This window comes from Triturus cristatus, chromosome 10 (assembly GCF_964204655.1).
Source record: "Triturus cristatus chromosome 10, aTriCri1.1, whole genome shotgun sequence".
Classification (NCBI taxonomy): domain Eukaryota; kingdom Metazoa; phylum Chordata; class Amphibia; order Caudata; family Salamandridae; genus Triturus; species Triturus cristatus.
The window spans coordinates 28,240,887-28,264,241 of record NC_140593.1 but is presented as its reverse complement, the minus strand read 5'-3'; the positions used below and the strand labels follow the sequence as shown (position 1 = coordinate 28,264,241).

The following is a 23,355-nucleotide window of genomic DNA, read 5'->3' as shown; positions in this document are numbered from 1 at the left end:
GAAGGGGGTGCAGAGGGTGAGAGAGCCCACCTCTGACCCCGGTGCAACCGGAGGGGTGATACCCTAGGTTGGGAGACCAGTTCTCAGGGAGGGGTCCTGAGCTGGTAGGTGAATTGCGTTACGAGGTCGCCTCTCAGAGGAAGAGAGGGCGGAACCCTAGAAGAAGAGGTAGGGGGAGGAGAGCCTCGCCCGTGACGTTTGGTCAGCTTGAGGGTAGAGACCTTGGGCTGGAGGATCAGTGGCAGTTTAGAACTGCCCTGATGAGGGGTAGAGTGGAGAATGGTTGCTATGTGCCAGGGGTTACTACCCCCCACTCTGTGGTTAGGCAAGGACCAGTGGGACCTGGGTGGCCTAGGCCCTGGTCATGGCCGTGGACAGCTGAGTAGTACCAGTGGGGTAGCCCAGTTAGTCCGCCGAGTTTTTTCAGAGGGAACCACGTGAATTCAGAGTGGCGTAAAACCGGAGAGTGTCCCTGCCGTTGCGGGCCTGCGTCCGTGTGTTATCGCCCCAAGCAAGGAAGACCATCACGGTGGTGATTGGCCTACCCTGCGTTTTGGCTGGAAGGGGGTTGTGTTGGACTTGGCCCTTCTGGCAGGATCACCCCTGAAACTTTTTGCTTTTTATTGTGACCCGGTGTTAGTGATTTTTGGTTTCTGCGTACTTTACCACTGTGTCCCAGGGTAAAGTGCGTGCGTGTAGTGCGGTTGGCCTGCCCTCCCATAGGAATGCATGGGGAATGTATGTGTCCCTGGTAGTTCCTGGTGCGTGGGGAGTGCAAGTGCGAGTTTGGTATGTGCGGACTCGTGTGATGAAATGCTGTGCGATGATGTGTGCGGTGTCCATGTAGCTAGTATGGAAGTGCCACTTTTAGACGCAGGCATAAATGAGCAGTGACTGCCTGTCGCGTGATTGGCTGGCTGAGGTCATGTGATGGGCTAGGGAATCCCCAGAGTCAGGAGGAGTCACCCAGTGGTGAATGGGGAGATCAGCAGCCAGATGGGTGGGAGGAGTACACCTAGGACCTGAATAGGGCTGGGCTTTCCCACACAATGCTGGCTCCGCCCCCTGATGACCCTGGCCTGCTCTGTGAATAGGGAGAGGTGCTGAGCAAAAGAAAGTGCTCAGGAACCAGTTGTAACTGGTTCACCCCTTCCCTGCACCTTGAAACAAAGGTAAACCTGTGTATAAAATGGGGCTGCGACCCCAAGTAAAATCCAGGATCCTATCTGAGGGGGGCTGCTGCTGCTGGAGGCCAGGAGGAACCGCCACTTGGGACTGCCTTCCCACCTGGAGGGCCCAGCGAGCTGGCCCCTGGCCCAGCCTTGCCCCCTGCCTACCTGCCTGAACTTTGCCAGGACTCTGTTGCTGGACCTTGCTCAAAGCGCCTGGGGAGCGCTATACTAATTTGCTGAGAAGCACCTGCATCTGTGGCCAGCAGCGCGGCACGACGATAACCTCGGAGGGAACCCCGACGTAGGGATTCCCCCGCTTTGCCCTGGATTCATAGCGGGTGCCCACCCCGCATTGGTGTGCTCGTTGGCGGGTGCCCACCCCGCTTATTCGTTTGTATTTTACGGCGGGTGCCCACCCCGCTGTATATTTCTTATAACGAGGTAGCCTACCCCTCTTATTGCCGTAGTCTAGAATCACCCCCACGGCCGGGCTCTCAGGAAGTCAGGCAGCTGCGGAAGGGACGTGGGCGTGGTCTAAACAAGAAGCGGACGGGAGCCCACCCCGCGCTCCTGTGACGGAGACCAGGAAGAGAAGAGTAAGCCGGGAGTCAGGACGGAGGGCGGGAGCCTACCCCACCTCCGTCGGTGAAGGAGAGCTCCGCAGCAAGAGGAAGCGGAGCCTGAGGTTCGGCGGGAGCCTACCCCGCCTACCGGAGGAAGAAGAGGGCCGCGTGTGCAGCCCAGTGGCCGCCGTCCCCACGAGACCGGAGGAGAAGAGAGCCGGTGAGTGGGGTGCGGTCCTCGGTGGTTGGGGGGGCGTGTCGGGCCATATTGACGGTGGCCGGCCCCCTGTGCAAGGTGTCTCCCAGCTCCCCCTCTGACAGCGGGCAGCTGCAACGTGTGGGGCAAGTCTTTGTTCAGTCCCGGAGGGGGACTCGGGGGCATTTGTTCTTGCTGAGAGGAGGCAGCGGGCCGCTCCCACGTTGTTGCGAGGGCAGTATTTTAGACCGTCCAGAAGGACTCCAAGGGGGCATATTGTTTCAGAGCCCCGAGAAGGCTCCAACGTACGCGGGGCATTTCTGCAGTGTTAAGAGCCCGAGAAGGCTCCAGCGTACGGGGGCATTTCTGCAGTGTTAAAGAGCCTGTGAGGCTCCGACGACGACTGGCACATTGTGTAAGAGCCTAGAGAGGCTCCAATGAGAAGGGCAATCTTTATCTTAGAGCGCTAGGCCGCTCCAAGTTACGGGGGCAGATTGTTTGTTTAGAACCTGTGAGGCTCCAGCGAGGCACATTGGTTGAAGAGCCCTGTGAGGCTCCCACGTTGGCCCTATCATTTGTTCAAGAGCCCAGAGAGGCTCCAACGCAGGGCATATGTTTCAAAAGGCACAGGGGTGCCCCAGCATTTTCTCAGCTGCCCAGCACTTAGTGGGCAGCTGCAACGTGTAGGCTGTGCTCAGTTGCTCCTAGCTTGCGCAGCCTGCGCAGCCTTGCCATGACTCTGCGGGACAAAGGGCGTTTGAGCCCCTGAGAGGCCAAGTTGGCCTGGGAACAGTTTTGCTGTGTTGTACCCTCACCTAGGGTACAGGGTTGTTTTTAATTGTGAACTTTTGCGCCTGCGCAATGTCTTTATGCTAAGTTTATGCCTAACTGTGTTCATGCATAGGAGATTGTTTTCTTTCTAGTAGAAATAATGCTAGTATGTTCACAGTTCCCCTGCATGATGTGTACCTAAAGGTTTTAGGATTGCGTAGGTAGTACTTACCTGTTACCAGTGGTTACTGGTTGTGCGCTACATTTATTATTTGTTCTACCTTTTTACATTTACATTTGGTGATTTGTGCTAATTTTGACAGTGGCCCCTGTGGCCCTGTCTTGTGTAAATAGTCCCCTGTAAATTCTGCCCATGCCAGTTGGCACAGTGTAAATTGCGTGATTTTTATCTAATGTGTTGTGGTGTAATACAAAGGCTATTTTTTATATAATACCTTGTGTGGAGTTTCCTTTGTGGTGGGCCTTGGGTGTTGTTGCTGGGTGCGTGCGCACACGCTTTACACATTGCCTGACTGCTCGTGCCAAGCTACCAAGGGGGTGAGCATGGGGTTATCTTTGGCGTGTAACTCCCCAGCCCTGACTAGAGTGGTGGTTTCTGCCTGGCTTTGGCGCAAGCCCTAGCCAACCAGAAATCCCATTTCTAACACTGTCCTTCTCCCATGCACGGGTGCACAATGGGATGACATGTATCAACGCAGGCACCCTCATAGATACTGACACCTGTCCTTCTCCCCTGCACTGGTGCACAATGGGATGACATGCATCAACGGAGGCACCCTCATAGATACTGATACCTGTCCTTCTCCCCTGCACTGGTGCACAATGGGATGACATGCATCAACGCAGGCACCCTCATAGACACTGATACCTGTCCTCCTCCCCCCCTGCGCTGGTGCACAATGGGATGACGTGCATCAACGCAGGCACCCTCATAGATATTGATGCCTGTCCTTCTCCCCTGTACTGGTGCACAATGGGATGACATGCATCATCGCAGGCCCCCTCATAGATACCGATACCTGTCCTTGTCCCCTGCACTGGTGCACAATGGGATGACGTGCATCAACGCAGGCACCCTCATAGATACTGCTCATTCCTACCCTTTTATTTTGATGCACAGCAGTGCAGCAGGAAGGCTTGCTGTGCTGCAGTGCATCAAAATATTATATAGGAAAAATTACGAGAAATAAAAGGTTCTACTCATTACACCACAGGCGCTGGGATGCCTCCGGGTAGCCATGCGCTATATAAATATTATTCCTTTCCATTCCATTCCATTAATTCCTCCTTTTGAAAGGCACATTTTTAGTGCTGCGTCAGATTTACGGATCCTTGTAGATCTGGGGCAGTGTCAAAAAGCCATGGGTGTTGCTGGGAACGCACACAGCAACACCCATTGCATGTCCCTTTGCTGCAGAAAACTGTTGCAGAGGGCCAGATTCGCAAGGCACTGGTAAGCCATGCAAAATGGCTTAGCGCAGACTTCTAAATATGGGCTTGCATAGAGCGCCACTGGAGCATATAAAAAGTGACATTCCAGTGGCGCTAATGGCTTGTAAATATGTGCCTGAGAGTTAAGTGGGGCAACTGACCCGTGATAGATTGGGGTTCACCTGCTGATACAAACTCAAAATGAGGCAACAATTACTTCTCTGTTGATTATTCTCATTCTTGCACATCCATGTGGTTCTCACCTTTTTTCCAAGTTTGTTCATAATTCAGACAGGAGCCATTACCTGTTTAAAGTCGAGGTTCCAACGAATGGCTCTGTCATCAATGATGAGCTGTTCCTCCCCAGAAGGGCTTTGATGGAAGCTTCCCACTTTGATTCTTGTAGAGTTACCGAGACCATGGTAAAACCAGTTAAAAATGTCAAAGCGCGTGGGCGGGTCCCCGAGATCATCGAAGTAGATTTCATCACCAGAGGAAGTTTTAAAGTGAAGATCCCTCATGTAATGATGTAACTGGAAGAAGACAGAGAAACAGAAAGTGGACACAGCAAATAAATAACCACACATTGCAATAATACCTACAGTAGAATGAATAGGGTCCTGACTGAGCTGCTACTTTCATTGTTGCACGGGCGGTTGTGATTAAAGCCTTTTTGGTGGGTCACAGGTCATAAAGGTTCCAAATCAATGCACCACATGGTAACTCTATGGTCCAGTTTAGTTATGTAGACAGAGCATGCAGGGAAAGAGCTGCTGCACTAGGTTTGAGGCAATGAATGTGCTATTGATACAAGATGGACATCAGTGGTAGAGACCACACCATGCCTGTTGAAGAGCGTTGGATGCTGGCACTGGGCAGACAGGTCAGATTGAAGTGATAGGTGTTGCAGGAGTTGGTCATGATGGCAGGCCATGAAGGCAATAACTGGAGCTATTCAGTGGACAGAGCCAGGATACGTGTGTCAGGGCTTGGTCATAAAGAGCCAATGGCTGTCGCCATGCTCTACTTATTGAAGAGGAAGGCATGGCAGGGCATGGTTACAAAGAGCCAAGGGCTGTCGCCATGCTCTACTTATTGAAGAGGAAGGCATGGCAGAGCATGGTTACAAAGAGCCAAGGGCTGTGGTCCTGCACTATGTGTTGAAGAGGAAGGCATGGCAGAGCATGGTGACAAAGATCCAAGGGCTGTGGTCATGCACTATGTGTTGAAGAGGAAGGCATGGCAGAGCATGGTGACAAAGAGCCAAGGGCTGTGGTCATGCACTATGTGTTGAAGAGGAAGGCATGGCAGAGCATGGTGACAAAGAGCCAAGGGCTGTGGTCATGCACTATGTGTTGAAGAGGAAGGCATGGCAGAGCATGGTGACAAAGAGCCAAGGGCTGTGGTCATGCACTATGTGTTGAAGAGGAAGGTGTGCCAGAGCATGGTGACAAAGAGCCAAGGGCTGTGGTCATGCACTATGTGTTGAAGAGGAAGGCATGGCAGAGCATGGTGACAAAGAGCCAAGGGCTGTGGTCATGCACTATGTGTTGAAGAGGAAGGCATGGCAGAGCATGGTGACAAAGAGCCAAGGGCTGTGGTCATGCACTATGTGTTGAAGAGGAGGGCATGGCAGAGCATGGTGACAAAGAGCCAAGGGCTGTGGTCATGCACTATGTGTTGAAGAGGAAGGTGTGCCAGAGCATGGTGACAAAGAGCCAAGGGCTGTGGTCATGCACTATGTGTTGAAGAGGAAGGCATGGCAGAGCATGGTGACAAAGATCCAAGGGCTGTGGTCATGCACTATGTGTTGAGGAGGAAGGCATGTCAGAGCATGGTGACAAGGAGCCAAGGGCTGTGGTCATGCACTATGTGTTGAGGAGGAAGGCATGGCAGAGCATGGTTACAAAGAGCCAAGGGCTGTGGTCATGCACTATGTGTTGAAGAGGAAGGTGTGGCAGGGCAACGTTGAATCTGTTCTCATCATACAGAAGTAATCACAGAGATACTGAGTGCAGCGCCTGATCACAGAGTGATGTTTGGAAAAATATCTGGGTAGATCTGCCAAGTGATATTTCAACAATGAGTTCTATTTCAGCATTTCTATGCTGAGTTTCTGATGGAAACAAGGGGTATCCGAGTTTCCTGCTGCTGAACTGGGTCCCGAGGCAGGCTCGTGTGAATTGTATTATGTTCTAACTGAACTATCTCATGAAACAATGATAACACATTATCTTAGCAGCAAATATTGTGTACAATGTGACAGGCAGGGATTCCCGACTCTCTCTGCCTCAAGCACGTTATCAGTTAACTGAAGCCAGGGCCGAAGGTGCAGAACATGCGCTTTATGATTCACGGGAAGGATGGAGACGTGCTTGATAGAACCATGTTTGAAAAGTTTGAGTTCATCCGTGATGACGGTTTAGTTGCAAGGATATTCGTACATGCGTTTTCAAAGATAAATTTTGCAGGGAAAACAAAAGGCTCATGTTCATACAATTTACCAGCACAATCATCTCCTGGTTCAAGCGAGGAACCTTCAGTCCTTCACCGAAGAAGTATATGGCGGTGACATCATTTCCTGTTACCTGCTCACCACAATAATCAGTTGACTCTCTACATTGACATGCAGGCGCACAATGCCCATTGGGCTCAAAGGGCTTCAGCCCCCGTCGTGTGTGGCAGCCCGGGCTGACACAGCTTCCCGGGCAGGCGACCGTCTTATTGCAGTGGCACCGAGTACTTCACAGGTCTTTAAAAGACCATTTGCATGTTAACGAGGCTTTGTTGTTCCCCCCCTTGTTATAGCCCCTGCATCTCCACTCTGTATATTGCTGGAAGAGTCAGCCCCCCTGAACGTTTTAGTAGCCCCCCCCGAACTTTGGCTCTAGTTGCACCTCTGTTGACAACTTGAGATCACAGGATCACCGAGCCCCAACAGCACTCTTGTGTGAGGTACTGCATGCTATAGTACCCGGCACCAGCATTCTTGTGTGTTATAGAGCATGTCATTATACTGAACATTGAGGCTCCCACAGAGCCAAATCAGCACTTGTGTGTGGTACTGCATGTTGTGTGCTGTACTCCATGTCATTTTAATGAACATTGAGGCTCCCACAGAGCCCCATCAGCACTCGTGTGTGGTACTGCATGTTGTGTGAGGTACTCCATGTCATGGTACTGAACACTGAGGCTCCCACAGAGCCCCATCAGCACTTGTGTCTGGTACTGCATGTTGTGTGCGGTACTCCCCGTCATAGTACTGAACACTGAGGCTCCCACAGAGCCCCATCAGCACTCGTGTGTGGTACTGCATGTTGTGTGAGGTACTCCAGGTCATTATACTGAACATTGAGGCTCCCACAGAGCCCCATCAGCACTCGTGTGTGGTACTGCATGTTGTGTGCGGTACTCCCCGTCATAGTACTGAACACTGAGGCTCCCACAGAGCCCCATCAGCACTCGTGTGTGGTACTGCATGTTGTGTGCTGTACTCCATGTCATTATACTGAACATTGAGGCTCCCACAGAGCCCCATCAGCACTCGTGTGTGGTACTGCATGTTGTGTGATGTACTCCAGGTCATTATACTGAACATTGAGGCTCCCACAGAGCCCCATCAGCACTCGTGTCTGGTACTGCATGTTGTGTGTGGTACTCCATGTCATAGTATTGAACATTGAGGCTCCCACAGAGCCCCATCAGCACTCGTGTGTTGTATTGCATGTTGTGTGCCGTACTCCATGTCATAGTACTGAACATTGATGCTCCCACAGAGCCCCATCAGCACTCGTATGTGGTACTGCATGTTGTGTGCCGTACTCCATGTCATAGTACTGAACATTGATGCTCCCACAGAGCCCCATCAGCACTCATGTGTGGTACTGCATGTTGTGTGCCGTACTCCATGTCATAGTACTGAACACTGAGGCTCCCACAGAGCCCCATCAGCACTCGTGTGTGGTACTGCATGTTGTGTGCCGTACTCCATGTCATAGTACTGAACACTGAGGCTCCCCTCTGGAAACGACTCTATACCTCATAGTGAACTTGACTCATAAGCACCCTTTCTCAACGAAGGCAAAGGAGTTAGCAAGAGTGCTTGAGAGTCAGAAACGTCTGCGACAGAAGTGCACTGAGGGAAGTTAACTTTCCAAGTACATTGTTCACAAATGTGCTACAGAGGCCCATGGTGAGATGGTCGCTAGCAAATACAGCAACACATTTTTGGATTTAATATAATTGTTAAAAAGGATATCATCGACCTGTCAACTAAGGGTGGGGGGGATTCAAGAGCGCCTCTCCCACAAATGCATCCATGGACAACACTTAGATACCCCACATAAAAAAAATAAAACCATTTGCCCGGTCTTCCACTTCACTCTATAAGTCAAATCCTATCTCATATATCTGGAACTAGTTGTGAGTCTAAATGGAGGCACTGATTCGTAGTCCAGGTTATGAACACCTATGTCTCTATAGGTTCATCCTGCACTGAGCTATAGTCATCACCATTGGAATCATGCTGCAGGAGAGGGCCAATTTATGTGCAAGGTATGAGAAAATTATGTAGCAAGAAAAGGCAAATTATGCAGCAGAATACTGCACTTTTTTTTATATAGTATTTAATTAATTCGTTATATTTAAACTTGATAACACTCTCTGGGCATTGGTTGCACCTCATTAGTATCAGTTTAATGCCCAAATATAGCAATAAGCAATAGAGAGGTGACCAGTGCCACTATGCTAAGAGCCTTCCATAGCATGGCAACACTGTAAAAAATGTTTTTACTTTTGAACCGTTTGAGCTAGAAACATTTAAAAAAAAAAAAAATCTGCAGATTATGCAGCAGATAATAGATTATGTGGCAAATGCTGTAAATATGTAATTATGCAAAAATCGCTGGAGCCGCACAATGGCATACTTCCAGAGGCCCTGGCTATTTTAGGACAGCCTGAAAGAAATGCAACACAGACTCTCTGGGTTAACCTTTCCCTGACTGCCCCTTTGTGTGCATATTCCCCGCAGGTCCACGCCACCTGTGAGCAGTGGGTTGCTGGTAGTTGTAAAGTGCCCAAGAGCGTCCCGTGGGGAGAAGAACACAAAGTATTTTCAAATAAATAAAGGAGTCTTTTTGCTGCATTTGAATCTGCATGTGACACATGGTACAACAATACACTTTGGGCCTCATTTATGAGACCCCTTGCGCCTCCAGAATGTCACTTTTTGTGATGTTCCGTGGCGCAGAAGCCTGTGTGATATTTATCAGACAGCACTAAGCCACTTATTTTGGCTTAATACTGCCTGATAAATATCAGTCCCTTTAATGCAGTGTTGTGCATTAAAGGGGCGTGCAATGGGTGTTGCTGGGGGCGTTCCCAGCAACATCCATGGCCTTTTGACACTGCCCCAGATTTACGAGAAATCGTACATCTGAGGCAGAGCCAAAACCTTACGCCTCCCCAGGGGAGGCATAAGGGAGGCGCAACGGGGAGAAATATCTTTATTTCTCCTCGTTTTCCTTTTTTGTATGTGTGCTGCATTCTGTAGCACCCATTCAAAGAGGAAAAGCCTCTTGTGAATATTTTTGTACAGAGAGGTTTCCCTTCCTGTACAAAAATAATCATCCCCGCCAGGCAGGCACCCTTGCACCATGGTGCAAAGGTGCCTGCGTTGGCGCTCGGCAGCCCACTGTGCGCCGGCGCAGGAGAAAAGGACAGGAATGCGCCGTATCTTATAGATATGGCGCATTTCTGCCCTTTTCTTTTGCTGTAGGGAAGGGCAGCAGGAAGGCCTGCTGCGCTTCCCTTGGGCAAAACCTCATAAATGAGGCCCTTTGTTATCATAAAGCGCTGCAATGAATCAGACTAGCATCTTTAAAATATGCGTGCATCATATTTTCTCTGGCTGGCAGTGTAGTGTCGCACTCATTGTCACAGATGGGTATTGAGAAGTACTTTAAGACTTGCCAAAACCTAGTCTCTTAAGACGCATAGCTCCCCTTGCTCGACACTGAAGACAGTATGCCAGTGGACTGCACTTGGCCACACGTTCTATGCATGGCTGTGTTGCATGTGCAACACTCGAACTGAAACCTCGGTGTTTGCTACAAGCCGCCTTTGAAATAACGCTATGTGTACTTATTTCTGCAGTTTATTATCGTGCAAAGTCGGCCTAAGGGCATTGGAGCACTTTACATGAGCACTAGTAACATTACACATGGTCAGATATACTTTTTCGCTTTGCCTAGAATCACAGGATAAGGACCTGATGCCGGGACTCGAGCCTGGTTCCCCAGTTCCAAAGTCAGCAGTTCTGGCAGTAACATCACATCCTCTCTCCAATCTTGTAATCTTTACAGGTCCATGTGAAACACTTAAAGGACATGCTTTTGCCAAGAGGCACCTTAAGAAAGGTGTAGATTCGAAATGAGGTGGGCAGTTTATCAACTTTTCATCCTCCATTTGTCTCAGCCCGTTGTCTCAGAAAAGGTACAGCACACTGAGAAAAACACGTTTGGTGCACGTTGTTAGACGTAAACTGCCTGTCGACTCTGCCTTTGAAAGCTTCCTCGGGTACATAGTTCTTTTGATAGAGCCTGCCAGCTCTGACACTTTTTTCTTTCAAAGAATTTTAACATACGCACCTCTAGAAACCACAAGAGAATTAAGAGTCAGTCAGCTTCATAACAATGTGACTGCATAACAAAACCAGAAACCTCACCCTCAAGCTACTTCATCACAAACATCTGTACACAGCGCCATCCTGTGGTTGGTGTCAGAACTGCATTACACAGTAAAGGCAGAGGTGCATACTCTCTGTCTAAAGCCCCCCCGCCCCTATTTCAACTATATGTGGCTCATCCTCAATTTTCATCCAAATTCAATCAGAAGAAAGCCACCTGGATGACACATCTATTGGTTTTTGCGTACATGCTCATGGGTGCCTTTAAATATTTTATAAAGTCTGATTACTTTAATAGTTAACACCCTACCAATGGTGTAAGTGTATGATATCACCCCCTCTCCCCTCACTATTTCACTGGTGCGTTCTAAATTGGGGAATTAAGTCCCCTTTAATACTGAGGGTTTGTGAGAAGTTGGCCTGACATATGCTGGTCACTAGTTAACGTGGCCACCTTGCACCAGTTTAATTCGACTCTTATGGTAGATAGGTTTAAGACAACCTTTTAAAGAAAGCTATCCTAGTGGTAGCTGTGGAGAGCAGCCTTCAGGCTAAGTCTCAGAGGAATGTAAAGCAGCTTGTTGTACCTTATAATCTCTAGAATTACCAAAGGAAAAGACACCACACAGGTGTATATATATAAAATATATATGTATGTATTACTAGACACACTCCACTAATCTCTTTATGAGATTAGAAGTCAGGAACATATGCACAGATCAATGTTTCACAACAACCAGACCATATACTAAAAAAGAGGGTAAGGAATATCGACTTGCAAGGGGACAAGGCCTAGGGCCTTCAGAAGCGCTGGGGCCTCACTAATCCACCCAAGGAAGGTTAGTAAAGGAGCCATGGGAGACCTGTGCAGTGTGAGAACACAGCCGCGGGTTCCCTATTGACTTCAATGGAGCAAGTCGCGGTTGGAATTTCAAAGTTCTAGGGTACTTCAGGAGAGTCTACAAGCAAGTCACTTACAGGGTAAGTAGTTCAAGAGCCAACACACACAGGAGCCCTGTAGTGAAGGAGGTACCTCACCCAGGGAAGCCGGGTGCATAGGTGTCTTTTGGTGTCGGGTCGCGGCATCGTTTTCAATAGGAGCCAAAGAAGACTTGCTGCTTGTGAAGATTGGAGAATTGTTTGCCTTGGTGGGGAATGGCATCCACGGAGAGCATATGAGCTCGCCACGGAGGAGACCCTTACGATCTAACGGTCATCCTCATGGATGTGGCAGATTACCACGTGATAACAATGACTTACAGGGCTTGATAATTTAGCTCTATCACATGATATAATTTGATGGCAATCATGCTCAGCTCGGATTGCCAGGGATAAAAGAAGACCTTTCGTTAGCATATACATCACTTACTGTGTTTCTTTTTAGACCCCCGGTCCCTTTTATGTAGTTGCATCAAGACTGGAGAAGTGTCCGGTGGAATCCAAGGCTGGATTCAGAAGAAAGAAGACCTGAAAGCAGAGGAAACAGTGTTCAAAGTCACTTGCCGCTGACCCGGTGCCAGGAAGATGGATGCCCACAGTCGTCGGTAGATTTCAGGTGATCACGGGTGTCTTGACTCTTCAGCCACGAGGTCCAGGAGGTGTTGACGATGACCAGGAGCTGGATTCGGAGTGTCCCACAAAGTCTGCAGCATACTGAGGTGTCGGTAACCGGATTGGAGCCAACAAGCCTTGACAACAGCAAGTGTTGTAGAAAGTGAAGAAAGTCTGAGGGACTCACCCAGCAAGGGTAAGTCAGGGCAGGCCTGGAGCAATCAGAGGAGCCCTTTGGTTTGGTAGAAAATTATTCAAGGGACCCACAAGCCAATGGGCAAGGGATTGTGAAATGCCTCATGAGGATTCACTTCACAGGAGCCCACGGTCACTCGGAACGAGGTAGGCCTCTGATCTTCAGTGGAAATCATGCTGGAGGCTTGGATCATACGTGGTCCAATGCACAAGTTCATAGAATGTCGTGAGGGATTGCACTTGACAATAGTGCACTGTACACGGGTATTGCTGTATCTCGTCACTCGTGGGGTCCACTTGCCTCAGCTTCATTGGGGTCTCATGATGGCCTTTGAGAAGTTAGGAAATCTACTTCCAGGGCTGCAGGGACTTTAGACTCCGGCAGGAGCGGGAAAGTTTGCGACCATTGATTCAAAGTTTTGGTGCCTGCCAAGCAGGGGAGTCACTCCTTGACTCCAAGTGAGATTCTTCAGTCTTCCAAAGGTAGTGGCACGTCGAAGATCCAGGATTCATCTTCAGAGCATCATCCAGGGATATCTAACTTGCAATGGCAAGGGTTCCCTAACTTATACTACAAGGAAGGGAGGGACTAGCTCTATAACCCCTCCTATGGGAGGGTCAGGGGAGTGGGTGGCTACACCCACTTCCCTTTGTCCAGTCTCGCACCAGAGCAGGGGCAGGTAGCCTCTGAACCGGTTTGAGCTGGCATATGCACAGAGGAGCCTACTGCTCCCCAGTGCAGGACTTCAAAGCACTCTAGGACTGCACCCACCCAGCCCCAATACACTAAATCCTGTCTGGGAGGTGGTTACACCTCCCTGTGACAGGATGCCTATTGTTGGGCCTCCTGCACTGCGAGATTCGGTCAGCAGTAGGAGGGCAGCCCAGTGTCTGTGCTGGTGGCATCCATTTTGTGATGCCAGGGCTCTTTCAGGATTCTATTGTGTTTCCAAAGTAGGTACATGTCTACCCCTCTGGAAGGATGGGATCATACTCCCACACCAGATACTGGTGTGGGGGTATGATTACAAAGCATTTGACACCAAACACGACATGTTTTGATGCAGCCATCCCAGAGTTAGCATTTACCTCAAAGTTATAATGCACTTAAGAATTTATGGTTTAACCGCATCCACAAACAGCCACAGAGAATAGACTCTGAGGGATGCAGAGGGGCCCTGCTCAGGCAGAGGCATCCCCTCACATGTAAACCAAGCACCCTGCCCTAAGGATTAATAGGGCCTGCGTTAGGGGTGACTGATAGGTTTATATGTGTGTGTATGGTGAGATATAGGGAACCTATATCTCAGTGAGGAGTGCTAACACTACCTCACCCAGGCCTGTGGTGTCAGATTTAGTTTGCTTTCCAGGGGTGGCATAATACATGCTTCAGCCCCTGGTAGGCCTGTGAAGTACCTAGGCCCTTGGTACCTAAGGCACTAGGGGCTCATAAGGTACCACAGTATCCAATTATTAGTGCACCTAATATGCACTCCAAGTTGTTTAGAGAGAACAGAGAGACTGGGGCCCTGATTAGCAGGGTCCCAGCCTGACTATAGCCAGAAACCAGCGTTAACATCAGAAAAAAAGTGGGGGCAACATAAGTGCAGATCCTACTGTCCTACAGGGTTCTTTGGGGCCAACTAGCCCACCAGGTACCTCCAGTTAGCGCAACACAGCTGGATTGCAGAATGGTGGTCCGAGGCTACGCCCCTTTCTTACACCACTCTCCAAACACGCCTCTTGGTGCACTGTGGTGGGGTGATGAGGTCCACTTGTGTCTGAGGACCTCAGGAGACAAGTGGACTTCATCCTCCGAGCAGTAGTGCACCAGAAGCCGCATTTGCAGCGTGGTTGTAATAGGGGCGTGGCCTCAGAACACCTCTCTGCAACGCAGCTCTGTGTCACTTACTGGAGGTATCTGGTGGGCTTGTTGGCCCCCAGGGACCCTCTGGATTCAAGGGGACTTAATCCTCTAACTTACAACGTGCCAGAGGACGCATTTGCACAGCGGTGCAGGGAGGAGGTGGGCCTGATATAACAAATTTGCAATCCTACTGTGTGGGACTTACTGAAGGTAATAAAAGGGGTAGTTGGCCCCCAAGGTTGACGTTGGGGGCAAACTACCTCCAGTAAATCCTACACAGTGATATTGCTAAAAGGTGTTTGGAGGCCACGCTCACCTTTCTCCACCACTCTGAAAAGGCGAGTGCTATATTATAGTTAGAAATTAGCATTTAAATAAACTTTGAAATTCACTGAAAAAACGAGAGATGCCCAGAGATGCTATCGATATCTTCGGTGAGGTTGTTGTTGAAGACCTCAAGGAATTAAATAAAACGTTAGCTCATAAGATCAAAAAGAGGAGTTATGCAGAGCAGCAGTACTCGAAATTGATGCACAAGATTGGTGATGACAACGCAATAATAGTAAATAAAGCCGATAAAGGAGGAAAGATCGTTTTGTGGCCTCGTGATGTGTATATGAAGGAACCTATGAAACATCTTAATGACCCAGCATGCTATAGAAAAGCTTCTTTTCAAGAACTGAAAGTGGTAAAAGATCTAATTTTCAAAGAATTGGCGCAATGGAAAAGAGAAAGCCTAATTAACAAGGAAGAACATGGTTTTCTTAAATCAGACTACCCTATAACGCCCACAGATTTTATTACCAAGGTTCATAAACAAACAATTCCTGTACCTGGTCGACCTATTATTTCAGCACAACGAGGGTTATTAGAACCAATGTCTAAATATGTAGATTTTTTTCTACATGAGTATGTAGAAAGTCTTCCATCATATGTCAAAGACACTGGACATTTTTTAAGCAAACTACAAGGTGTTACCTGGAATGCTGACTGTTATTTTATTGTTATGGATATATGCTCATTATACACTAGCATAAACTATAGTGATGGACTAAAAGCTATTGGCCATTTTCTTGCAAATAGAAGCATATTGTATAATCAACATAATAAGATGATGCTTAGAATGATTGAACTATGCCTAATTAATAACTTTTTCCTTTTCAACAAGGAAGTGCACCAACAACTGAGAGGTGTGGCTATGGGGGCATGTTTTTCTCCCAGCTACGCGTGTTTGCACGTGGGCTGGTGGGAGGAACATGTCCTCGGGCACACACACAAAGATACACTAGCACTTCACGTCACCAATTGGTGGCGTTATATAGATGATGTCTTTGTAATTTGGAAGGGCTCTAAAGAATCAGCTCAAATTTTTGTAAATGAAATTAATAACAACAAATTGAATCTTGAATTTACAGCTACTATTAGCAATCAAAAAGTTGAATTCTTAGATGTAGAAATCTATATCAAAGACAATTCTATACACACCAAGTTACATAGGAAATTCACTGCAGGGAATTCAATACTTCCTGCAAGCAGCACCCATCCGAGACACTCGATTAAAAGCATCCCTTATGGGGAGTTTTTACGAATCAAAAGGATATGCAGCAATGAAATTGATTTAGCCAATTGTTTAAATGAATCCAAACAAAGATTTAAGGCTCGGGGTTATAAAACCAATGATTTACAAAATGCCATCAGTAGAGTTATGAACACAGATGGCAAACCCGCTGAGTCATTTGGCACTGAATGTATAACTTTGGAAAACACTCCCAGAGTGGAAACCAAAAAACCATTGGTTAGGCTCATAACCAATTTTAGCTGCCAAGAAAAACAGATAAGAAAGATTCTAAACAAAAGCTGGTCTATTTTACAAACAGATATTACATTGGCTCCTGAGTTAGATATATCGCCTGCTATTGCCTTCAGAAGGGCACCATCCATGAGAGATGCGTTAGTTAAAACCAGTCCTGAAGTAATAGAAACTAAGCATTGGTTGTCTAACAGAACGGGGTTCTACAATTGTAGTTCCTGTAGAGCCTGTAAATTTGGGATCAATAAACAGGAATATTCTGATGCTTTTTCCCCTGTTCCATGTAAAATTAGAGGTTTATTTACAATCATGCAAAACAGACCATGCTGTCTATGTATTAGAATGTACTTTTACAAGTCTTCAACCGTATCCTGCAGCATTTGCGTGCGATTGTGAATTCGGATCCTACATATCCAGTCGCACGACATTTCAAATTGGTGCATCATAATAATTTAAAAGATCTTAATTATTGTGTAATTGATGCAGTCCCATGTTTGATAAGGGGAGGCAACAGAGAAAAGAAATTGCGCCAATTGGAGAGTCAGTATATCCTGCAGTTAGATACCATCATACCAATGGCCTTAATACGGGGGAAGACTTATATAACTTCCTTTAATGTATTGATATTGCAGCAACTTAATCTTGAGTTTCCATCTTTTGTTATATTATTGATTTATTTATATCTTAACATATTTATATACCATTTTAGCATGATTGCCATTTGTGATTTAAGACTTCACTTTTATTGAATTTTAACTGGTTTTACTGGTTCTCCGGTTTTAGTAGTTTTTTATTCAGTGTCTGTGGGGTATTGGAATCTTGATTATTGATCCATTACAGCTAGTGGTAATATTGTTATGGTGGTTCATCTTAAATATACATATCTTAAATATACATACCATTTCAGTGAGCAAATCCATAATGAATAACCCTGGGCGCGACACTACGCTTCGCCCACGTAGTGTACGTAGCGCTGCCTGCTTCGCAGTTTTCGAAGTAGGCGAAGCAGGCAGCGCCTACGCACACGCGAGGGCGAAGCGTAGCTGCCTGCCGCCCACCACCCGCCTCCCGCCCGCCCTACTTTTAAAAGCTAAAATAAATTTGTAATAAAGCAAATTAAAGGCACTTACCTGATGCGCGGCGTCTCCCGGGGCTCCCTCTTCCTGGTTTTCAATTTTCCTGACAAATGCGCATGCGCGGACGCCCGCGCATGCGCATTTCTCGCAAGAAATGCGCATGCGCAGGCGTCCGCGCATGCGCATTTGTCAGGAAAATTAAAAACCAGGAAGAGGGAGCCCGGGAGACGCCGCGCGTCAGGTAAGTGCCTTTAATTTGCTTTATTACAAATTAATTTTAGCTGTTAAAAGTAGGGTGGGTGGGTGGCGGGTGGCGCGTAGTGGGGCTACGCGAAGTGCGTAGTGTGCGTAGATTCTGGCACACTACGTGCTGCTTCACGTAGCCCCACTACGCCCAACCTTAATAATGAACGCATATAGGTTTTTTAAATGCTGAACATCTATTTTTCAGGGCTGCTTTATTTGACAGTTTTTCAACAGAATATGCCTCTGCGTACATATACAATATTTTTGTTCAAACATATGGAATTCTATGTATACATACTGACTAGGGGTGGGTGGAATTTGCGGAATTAACTTCCGCAAATTATCGCGAGAATGCAGAAAATCTCCGCAAACACGCCGGAAATATCGCGAAGACGCAGAAGTTTTTTTGCCCCCTGTTCGCGGTATTTTTTGCGTGATCGCGGGTCGCCAACTTACCCATGCGGTTGCTCACGGGCGCGGCCATCTTGTTTTCACTTGTCCCGCCCTCTGGCGATGTTTACTTCCTGTTCCGGGTCGCGCAATGCATGTTCGCGGTCGATATTTCCTGTTCGCGACCGCTTTTACTTGATCGCGTTGCTTTTTGCTTGCTCAGGGAGAAAATATCGCGTGAACTTGCGCATGTGGTCGCAATGGGCGCGGCCATCTTGTTTTCCACTCTATTGCATGGTTCTGGGGCCTGATTTTCAATCCTCCCTAAATCTTTTCAATCCTTTGTTTATAGCCACTTTTTTTGGATCTTTATTACTTATTATTTCTCTAACTATTTTCCTGCCTCTATATTTTTGTTTTTTGACTACTTTTTTTTTTGTTTTTTAGCTACTTTTTCTCTTTGTATTGCCCGCTATTTATTTCCTTTACTCCTTTATTTATTTTACCTTTTCTTTCCCGCCCCGTCCCCAGAACCATGTCCAAGGGCAGGGCTGTTCGCCGGCGCAGCCAGAGCCGCGACCGCCTTCCTTGCGGAAGGCGGCGCCCACAAGGGGTGCATGCACGGGCTTTATTTGGGGAGGCGGAGTTGGCTGCACTAATTTTCTTTGTGCAGCGCCACCTCCCCTCAACCCTGGCAGCAGGTGGCAGGCCTGGGTCCGGGTACGGCCTCCGGGAGCGTCGGCAGCGGTGGGGGAAGGTGCGCCGGGCAGTGTCGCGCATCTCTGGGGTCCGGCGCACCCAGGCACAGCTGACGCACCGGTGGTCCGACATCCTGGACCGTGAGCAGGACCTGCTGGACCTGCTAGGAGTGGAGGTCCCGGGGCTTGGTGAGTACCTATTTAATTATCACAACTTTGTGTCTGTTCTTCTGCTCTATGTTATATATTGCGAATATCTTTTTTTCCTTCCAACCAGCTAGAATGTTGCTGCTTACAATACATTCCAGGTTAATAACGTTTAAAAGTCTTCTGTGATTATGACACAGGTGCTCTTCTGCGCTACTACTAATCTTACTTGTTTGCAGCTTTGCGTTTGCGCTTGCTTAGCGTGATTCTTTACGAGTTTATTTTAGAGAAATTAAGTTACGTAATGCTACAGTGACACACGTCCACTCCTTACTTTGTCCTGTCACTAATAGATAGGGGCGGATTGATACTTAGGTTTAGGTACTTTGTATGAGCTTCTAATTGGTTAGTGGTATGCGTGATGCCCCCCCTCACTCAGTTACGTGACGTGCTGCTAGTACGGCAGTCTTTTGAACCTTTTCTAGTTTGTTCAATGAGTGGAGGTAGGCTTTGCAGTTACTTAGCAGTGGCAGATCAGCATCAATCAAACCAAAATTTGGTGTATACAAAAAATGTAGTCATGTTCATGTGTCCTCCATGATTGGATCATACACATTGTTGAGGAATACAGTGGAAATGCATACTTAATGTACAATTGGCATGCCTGGAATAGGTGGGCTAGGTTGGGTGGTACGTTGTACTAATACTTAGGCTTACTTGTAACTTAGTTTTCTGGAATCAGAATGGAAGAATGGATTACTGTTGATAAATAGTAACTTAAGTAGTCGAACTGCGAATCCCACGATATTACATGTTGACCAGATGAGATCGGTCAATGTAGTTATTGCAATTGTTGTTTACATAAGTGTTTTTTGACCGTTGTTGAAAAATATTGTATTTGTTTGACACCATCCATCAATGTTTGTCTCTTTCTTAATTCTTATATCTCTCCTGTCCATCAGCACCCAGGGGCAGACCGACAGGGACTGGACAGTCGGCGCGACAGGAACACCACCAGGAGGACACCGCTGAGGGCTCCTCTGCTGGCCCCAGTAAGTCTTCTTGTTTTTAATAATATTTCTTATTCCATAACTTTTACTGCCCCATTTCTCCCGAACTATAGTGTGTTTCCAAATGCTATTTTTTTACCACCAATTATCCTTCGATCTGTACGGTTTCAAAAAGCTTATCCCTGCCTCCGCTATGATGACTGAGTACTACTACATACTATCAGTCTGTCTGTCTGTACTGTAGTAGCTAGTCTTGCCCAGTTGGCCAGTGCCACTCTTTGTGAAAGGTTGTAATATAAAACTCATATTCACCAGTAGCTCGTACAATCCGTTGAGTCATTGTCTTGTACTACTTTTTACTCTTATTGATGTTGAGGCTTTGAAAATTCACAGCAACAACAGCCCTACCAGATTTCTTAATATTTTGATATGATACCCTATAGGACATACCACTGTTGTAGGGATCTTGCACATACATTTGCACCAGAAAATAGGATGTTGGTGATGGTAGGTTGGACCTTCCTTGCACACCTCAATCAGAAATTCCGCACCCACCACAATTCCACTGCTTGACTATAGTACTGTCTTGTCATACCTATTAGGTCTCGGAACCCTCCCCCCAAGATAACCAACAAGTAGACAACCCAGAACATAACACACCCAACCTCTGTCGTGGAAGCAATTCACATGCACACCCTTACTTTAATTTGCTCACTCGTGTAAGTTAGTCCACTCCACACCAAATACCACGAAGTCTATGTAAGTTTAAAATGTTTATTTCAATTTGAGAAGGTCTGTACACTGTTTTCTTAGCAGCACCAACCGGCAAATCAATAACATTAAAACAATATATATTGTTACACTTATACAGTTGGGAATTAAATCATGATAACTGAACAGTGGTGGAAGGCAGCACCACCATCCCATAGCAATTTAGTTTATATACATTTATAAATGAAGATGTGAGTCAAGGGACCCCTCACCTCAGAAGAACCTAGTACTGGTAGTTGGTGCATCGTTCAGAAGCTCTGGTTCGTAGAAGGGAATCTTGCGTCTGTAATGCGAAAAAAGAAATGGTGTGCGTTAGTATATTGCAACTTGCAAGCATTTCTCAGCCGTGCCAAAAAGTGTAGCATCTATGGATAAGCAATATGGACTAACAGTAACAGTAGTACACCAGTTCTTCCTAAAAAAGTGGCTTGTTAATGTTTGTTGACCGCTTGTACGCAGCGCGTAGACTAGACAGTAGCAGTGTGAGGCAGGTCATGTGGGCTCAAAGGTGTCTTAAGAAGCTGCAAGGTAAAGGTAACGTCACATGTGCATGGCTAGGGCTAATCAAGCAAATGCTACAATGATCATATAACTTAGTGTCTACTCTACTACTACCTGATTTGTACTAGTGATGTATGTTAGTACTAACTCATTTTTCAACCTTGCTACTGATCAATAGGGGGGAGGTGTATATGTCGCCTAATAAATGTGTAATGTTTTCTAGGCGCACTACCGACCACCATTGCTGGGGCCAGCGAAGGCGACGCCGAGGGCGAGGATGCGGCAGTTGCAGATAGCAACGGAGGGGGAGTGGCAGCACCAGTGGCAGGCGGTGGTAAGTTAGATTCATAATCTTTAACTATTGTTGAACTTGACAGCACACTCACTGCAAAGGTGTACTGTATGTATATGTATACTGTACAGTTGTGAATTAGGGCCCCATTAGGATGGTGGGCGTATTGCCCCCGCCGGGCCGGCTGGAATTCACTGCCGTCACCGCAGGGCCAAACCTCCCGCCATCCCTGTAGAAAATATTCAGACATGTCCAGGCGGAAAAGGGTTCAATATGGCGGTGGTGTCTCTCTCACCACACCGGCAGCCATATAATCTGCATTTTGGAATGCCTTTGCGTGGCGGCATTGCCGTCCGCCACGGAATGGCATGCACACATTGCAGAGTATGCTTGGGGGCCCCCATGGAGGGTACCTACCGATGCTATGGTACCCCCCCGACTTTCAAAGCAAAACGTGACAGGCTCCGTGCGAGGCCCGTCATGTTGTGCTTGGAAAAGCAGCACAACATTTTAGCATTGCTTTCAGCAAAGCCAACCAGAATTTAAATTTTAAAAAACAGGGTGCGCCCGCCACTGTGCCGGGCGCATCATCCTAATTAATTGTCCCCACGGGACACCCACCCTTTTTAGCAGTCGGATGGCGGGCGGACAAAGTCCGCCCGCTATCCGATGTCGTAAGTAAGTATGAGTTCTTGGGGACGTTTGAAGAGTGAATTAGAAGACTAGAATTCCCTTTAATTGGTATAGGACTAGGAGCCGGAATATTGAGTAACCAATGTCCTCATCTATCTGATTTCAACTCCGCTTTGAAAGTTTTATGGAGAAGAGCACCTGGTGCACTTTTCAACTAAAAAGTGTAAGACAGGTGGAAGGAAGAAGGACGGGCGACATTTAAAATGTTATGTACTACTGTGCTTTATTTTATAGTGCTACTCTACCATGCCACTATGTGTATAAATAATTACCTTGTCCTACTGTTTTATTAAGACTATATTTTACAATTGTCTTGTTTTTTTCTTTTTGATACACAGCAACTCCGAAACTCAACCGTAAGGAGTTGGCCGCCAAGGCACGGCGGCGGAAGCTGGAGGCAATCCAGCAGGAATACCGGCGGCTGGTGGTCCTAGCCGAGGAGGAGGAGGAGGCTTCTGCAGCTATTGAAGCCTCCTCCAGTGTCCCGGGCCCCAGCCACCGCCCTCCAGCGGTACGGCGCCACCGCCGGACAGCTGCCCGCCGCCACCGTGTCATCTCCGGTGTCCCCCCCCACTGTGGCTGCAACTGCCGCGGCCTTAGACGCCGCGTCGCCCATTTAGAGGACCAGATGCGTGTCCTCCTCCAGTCCCGCCCCACCAGTTAGTCCCTGTCACTGCCCCTTTTTTAATTCCTGTTCGTTCTTCACTCGTTTGGGCGTTCTCTACTTCTATGGACAGTCGTTGGGGTTAGGGAGGTGGGTGGGTCAGCTTTTGTGGGTTTAGTTTATTTGTTAGGGTCAATTAAATATATTTTTCTATGTTACATGCAATGTTGTTAATGTTTTGTAGGTGGGGTAACTGTTTTACATCACACTGTTTCCTTGCTGGTGCATGGCCAACCATAGCGTGTGTTTGATTTCAATAATTTGCTGACTGTATAAGACACAAACAGATAGATGCAACACACCTCACTCATTGACTGGTCCTACTATGCATTCTTTGGAGTGGTGTTTGAAACTGAAATCATTGACAACATGTCCATTATTAATTCTGCCTCCCCCAAACTTCTCTCTTACCGGTGCTTGATGTTTATGTCCAACTGTGGCACAGCACTGGCTGCATGGTGAAGATGGTTTCCTTTTTCATACATGCCATGATTGGGGTGGTGGTGGTGGTAGTATAGTAGTAGTAGTATACACTGGCAGGGTGGCAGCATTTCGAAAAAAAGAAAAGGAGATAGTCAATAGCCTTTGAGAGACTGTTAGAGGAG

The 23,355-nt window shown here is 47.4% G+C and overlaps 1 protein-coding gene across 1 annotated transcript in view; it reads right to left on the bottom strand.

Moving 5' to 3' along the window:
• LOC146788752 (vomeronasal type-2 receptor 26-like) overlaps positions 1–23,355 on the bottom strand; it is a 588,210-nt gene that overhangs the window by 126,029 nt on the left and 438,826 nt on the right. Inside the window, exon 4 of the mRNA XM_085630962.1 lies at positions 4,460–4,687. Within this exon, the coding sequence (XP_085487088.1) occupies positions 4,460–4,687 (228 nt within the window). The remainder of the gene's footprint in view (positions 1–4,459; positions 4,688–23,355) is intronic.